This window comes from Montipora capricornis, chromosome 10 (assembly GCF_036669925.1).
Source record: "Montipora capricornis isolate CH-2021 chromosome 10, ASM3666992v2, whole genome shotgun sequence".
Taxonomy (NCBI): domain Eukaryota; kingdom Metazoa; phylum Cnidaria; class Anthozoa; order Scleractinia; family Acroporidae; genus Montipora; species Montipora capricornis.
The window spans coordinates 69,275,576-69,280,575 of NC_090892.1; the positions used below are offsets into that span (position 1 = coordinate 69,275,576).

At 40.6% G+C, this 5,000-nt stretch overlaps 2 protein-coding genes across 3 annotated transcripts in view; both read left to right on the plus strand.

The window, feature by feature from the left end:
* The window catches only part of LOC138018527 (uncharacterized), a 93,905-nt gene that overhangs the window by 84,427 nt on the left and 4,478 nt on the right, over nucleotides 1–5,000 (plus strand). The window lies entirely within an intron of this gene.
* Nucleotides 1–5,000, plus strand: part of LOC138021364 (uncharacterized) — a 12,606-nt gene that overhangs the window by 5,965 nt on the left and 1,641 nt on the right. Inside the window, exons 3-8 of the mRNA XM_068868229.1 lie at nucleotides 601–691; nucleotides 1,220–1,297; nucleotides 1,422–1,499; nucleotides 1,828–1,883; nucleotides 2,583–2,661; nucleotides 2,770–5,000. The exon at nucleotides 2,770–5,000 is cut by the window's right edge and continues 1,641 nt beyond it. Of these exons, the coding sequence (XP_068724330.1) occupies nucleotides 601–691; nucleotides 1,220–1,297; nucleotides 1,422–1,499; nucleotides 1,828–1,883; nucleotides 2,583–2,661; nucleotides 2,770–4,998 (2,611 nt within the window). The 3' untranslated portion in view covers nucleotides 4,999–5,000. The remainder of the gene's footprint in view (nucleotides 1–600; nucleotides 692–1,219; nucleotides 1,298–1,421; nucleotides 1,500–1,827; nucleotides 1,884–2,582; nucleotides 2,662–2,769) is intronic.

The window sequence follows — 5,000 nt, forward strand, 5'->3', positions numbered from 1 at the left end:
TCTTTTCGTTTCGTTTATTTTTTTCTTTTTTTCTACCGCAGGCAAAGAACAAGAGTTCATGCCATTTCTATACGTTTGTACTATTCCATGTAACCGTTGAATAACTAGTCTTGCTATATCATGTTTTGGTGTACGGACTTTCACCAAAAGGGTGATTTTTTGAGGGTGCGAACGATTAATCGATAAACGACTTTCATTCGAGGAAATACGGTGCTCAATTTTATGTTTACAGTAATAATTATGTCATTTTACCGAATTGGCCTGCTACTTCTCCCAATCTTTCGGCCCTTATAGATTTATTTATCTGTGGGCTCATTTGATAATGCAGGAGATACATGTTTTAGATTAACAATACCCGATTCCCTCTATGAGACTTCCGCGAAGGGAATCATGGTAGTTGTATTCATCTTCACGCGCCAAATCTCGGAGATGTCGTGTGCGTGATGAATACAACTACCATGATTCCCTGCTCGCAAGTTTCCTACAGGGAATCGGGTATTGCCGCCTTCTGTGGCATTTAACCATTACTGCATAACAAAATCAGAATGTATTTTATTTTGTTCTCTAAAACTAGATTTACTTTGAGTTGTTTTGTTACAGAGTTCCTTCTGTCACTTCAAAAAGGCGACACAAAGACTCCGAGAATGATTCTTATCTCAGAGTTAGTAAGAAGACAAGAAGACAAGAAGACGTACGTAATAGCACCTGTCTTTTAGAATAACATAGGCCGTTTAGAAAACGATTTTTTGCAACTCAAATATAAAAAAAAACACATATATTTGAAGCGCAGATCCTTGATCTTCACAAGCCCCACACGATTGTATGTAAGAAATAATCCTCCTGGGTTTATTTCTAATTAAAGAATCCTGAAAACATTCAAGCTTCAAAGGGATTCAAACCCGAGACCCCCGCAATACCGGTGCGATGCTATACCAACTAAGCTATGCCACACATTGGGAGCAAGGTCAACTGTAAGTTCTTACTTTCCCGTAAGAGGAGTGAAATGATGTAAATTAGATGAAATAAATCAAATATGAATTGCGGACGAAGCTGTAAATTACATCTTCATCCGCAGTTCATATATGATTTGTTTTATATAATTCGCATCATACATTCAAGTGATTGTAGTGTCCAACAAAGGATGCTGGCTCAATCTATTCGTATCCACGGTACAAAACAAACGTCCGATAATGATAAAAAGAATTTGAATCGTTTGTAGGAAGAGGTGCAAATTCTGAAAGATGAGCCCTTACGATTCCTGGCAAACAAACCGAAAGCAGTAGAGGAGGAAGATGAGGTAATTTTGATGATTATTTTACAGTTATATAGTAGTGAAAGAAATAAAGTGCAATCTATACCAAAGTACTCTCATACATTAAGGAATGGAACTATGCAGGTCACAGTTTTTACTGCATTTGTAGGAAGATGTGCAGATTCTGGAAGATGAGCCCTCACGAATCATGCCAAACGAACCGCAAGCCGTAGAGACGGAGGAAGAGGTAATTTAAATGATCATTTTACAGTTATGTAGCATTGAAACCCAAATCAAGTGGAATCTATACGAAGCTACTCCTATTAAGGAATGGAACTACTGCAGGTTACAATATTTACTGGGTTTCATTTTTGCTATTTTAACAGCCCAACCAAACTCTGTAGAGAGTAAAGAGATACTTTGTTCTCAATTTTAGGAAAATGTGCAAATTGTTTATAGGTCAGCGCAGCTCAAAAGTGCTTGAAATAATGAGTAATGATAGATGTGAAAAGCCGTTATGGTTGTCCGTATTTTGTTTATTTCCCCAATTTACACCGTTACATATGTCTGTCTAGGACCTGAAGGATAAAACAACAAATGATGACGGGCGCAACAACGATACGGAATCAAGGTACTAACAAAGTAAAATATATGCACTATTTGTTTCTTTTAGACTTTAATTTGTTTCATTGACTTAGGGCGCTTTCTATTTGTCAGAACTGGCCGGCCAGACCGGTACATTCGATAACAGTATTCTAATGTTAGTCAGATTTGCCCTGTTAAATCAGTAAATATATACGCTTTATACACTGCAGTAGTGAAATTGTGAAAACAAATCTCATATAAAAGGCCCATTTTACATTCAAAAATACCGGATCGGCCGGACAGTTCTGAAAAATGGTAAGCGTCCTCAGTCTCGCATGATTAGTCGCAAATCAATAGAGGAATGAAAAGTACATTTTACTATGAAAACACAGTATCTTGTCCATTTTGTCTTACATAACCGCTTCCCAACATTGTTTGCTTTTTTTTTGTCTTAATTAATGTTATTGTTCTCTTTTCGTATCCATAAGGCTGTTATCATTCTAAACAGGAGTGTGCATGTCGCTGTGCACCTTGTACTTCCATCGTCACATCGGGTACAGAATTTAGGTAGATTGTTGCCCTGAGGATAATTGTTAATATAGTGTGAAGAACTTGAGTGCCTTAGTAGTGAATGCAATAATGCTAGTCATAATGAAGGTCATTTTCTCAGGTACAGGCTCATGTACAGGCATAGGCTTAGGCATTGGGAGAGACGTAGTGAAAGTCTTATGTTTATTTTTTGCAGCCGGCCACGTTGGCAAGGCAGAACAAATGAACGTGCTGAGCCAGCTGCATGTGGTAAACCGCCAGAATGCAATGCCAAGGTATGTAGATTTATTAAGTGATTATCAGATAAACTCTGGTGTCTGTTTATTTTGATTAAGATTGCATAATCATTCTGAGAATGACGCCTTCTATTGTTTCTCCTGTAGGTTGCATTGCACTGGAATGACGATGCAGAAGTGCCAATCTATGAGTCTGGAAGAAAGTCACGGTATACTCCAACTGAGGCAACAAAAATTCTCTTCGAAGGAAAATTTCAAAATGCAACTTGTCAGCGTCACCCATTGCGAGTACGTCAAAACGCTTCATTCCTGGTAAGCACGTGTTGTTATAAGGACTGGCAAGATATAAAAGATGATATGAACGGTGCTTACACTAAAGCTTTGCGGTGTGCAATTTGGACAGTGGAGTGTGAGAAGCTCAGTGGTGGACTGCACATTAGTGTTGTCGAGAAAAAAGCCCTCAAACTGAGTGGTGAGAACCAGTACCATCTACACATCAATTCTAAGAGCAACAAGGCATGTCCTGCGCTTGTAAGATCCTTGTTCTTATTAAAAGATGCAAACGCGTGTGTTGTCAACGAAACGGTGTTACTCCAGTACCACATTACGTCTGGGGAAGAGAAAGTTGAGTTTAAGATAACTTCTCATGGAAACAGCCGAAACAGTGCAAACAAACCTTTCTATCCGACAGCAAGATCTACGCTCGATGCAATAAAGCAAAAGGTCAAGGAAGATACCGCAGCACATGTTTACAATGATGTAAAGAAGGAAGTTGGAGGACCATCGAGAGCAAGAACACCGGGATCTCTTCCACGCTCACTTAAACAGGTGTCGGATATCAAAGTTCAAGCCAAAAGAAGTGATGATCCAGTTGAAGAACTGCTTGTATATGCAAGGAAGAAAGATGAAAAAATAATTTTGCGTCATCAAGATATGCCCGCAGACCTTTGGGTTCTAGGAACTGACGTAATGTGTGTTGACGTTGGAAAATTCACTTCCTGTGAGCAGCTAAGCCATCCCATATCTATCGATCCAACATTTGATATGGGCCAGTTTGAGGTTACCCCGGTGGTATACAGGCACCTCTTCCTAACTTCAAAGAGAACTGGCAATAATCCGATTTTTCTTGGGCCCACGATGATCCATCACCGGAAAGACTTCCAAACTTACAAAGTCCTATCTTCGACATGTGTTGCTGCTTGTAAAGGTCTGGAAAAGTGCAGAGGGTACATAACGGACGGCGAAACCGCCCTTGAAATGGCATGTAAGAGTGACTTACCGAAAGCAACATCTCTCCGTTGTGTGAAGCACTTCGAGGGCAACTGCAAGGCAGAACTGTACAAGATTGGAATACGGGAGAAGAAGTCGCAAAAGTTTTTTCTTGATAGGGTGTTTGGGGTTCAAGGAAAGGAAGAGGGAATTGTTGACGCCGAAGACAAAAAAGAAGTTAAGCAGAAATTGCAATCCCTTCGAGATGATTTTGACGAGAAAGAAGTGGAACTGCTTCAGAAAAATAATACCTATAAGCCTCAGTTTTCAAAATACCTGGAGGACAAGCGTGAACTGATCGGGAAGAAGATGGCATTGAAGTATCGCAGACAAGCTGGTTTGCCAAATGATGCCCACGGAAAGCCAATTCGGCCATATACCAACTCCTCTGAGGCTATGAACCACGTGATGTCTCAAACCAAGGTAGAGTATCTGAGAGCCAATGGCAGAAAGCAGAACGGAAACCTTTCGAAACTAGAATTCACAAGACATGTTTTTGAAGAAATACACCAAGGTGAGCAAGAAGAGTTCAAATTGGCTCTGTGCGGGCTAAGTGAAAAGTACCAGCTGGCAAATGTTGCAGCTCATCTTCTGGTGCCAGTGGAAACTTGGTTTGACTGGACTGAGATACAAAGGGATGAGTACGTGAAGAAAGTGAATGCCATGTCAGTGGAGGATATGTTGAAAGGCAAACGTGTATCAGTCGGGACAGCAGATAAAACCAGCACATGTTCGAATCGAGAATTTCAAGAACTCTCCTTTGACGCAGCCAAGGTCCTGAGAGAAAAGAACATCTGTCCAGAAGATATCATTACCGCTGTCATCGAAGGGGCCGTCGCACTTTTAAATTTACCGGCAGCAATACAACAGAAGGCAACGCTTGATGCATACAAGCCGACTAATACCTTTGAGGTGGCATCTAGGGACGCCAAAAACGGGAAGGTGGAATGTACGGTCAACAAAGATCATATCAAGTGCCGTTGCCACAGCTTCAAGTATGACAGTGTTTGTAAACACTCCATTGCCGTTGCGGAACGAGTAGGAATGCTCGAGGAGCATATTCGTCATATTACAAAAAGGCCAAAGGACAACACTAGCGGAGGCTAATG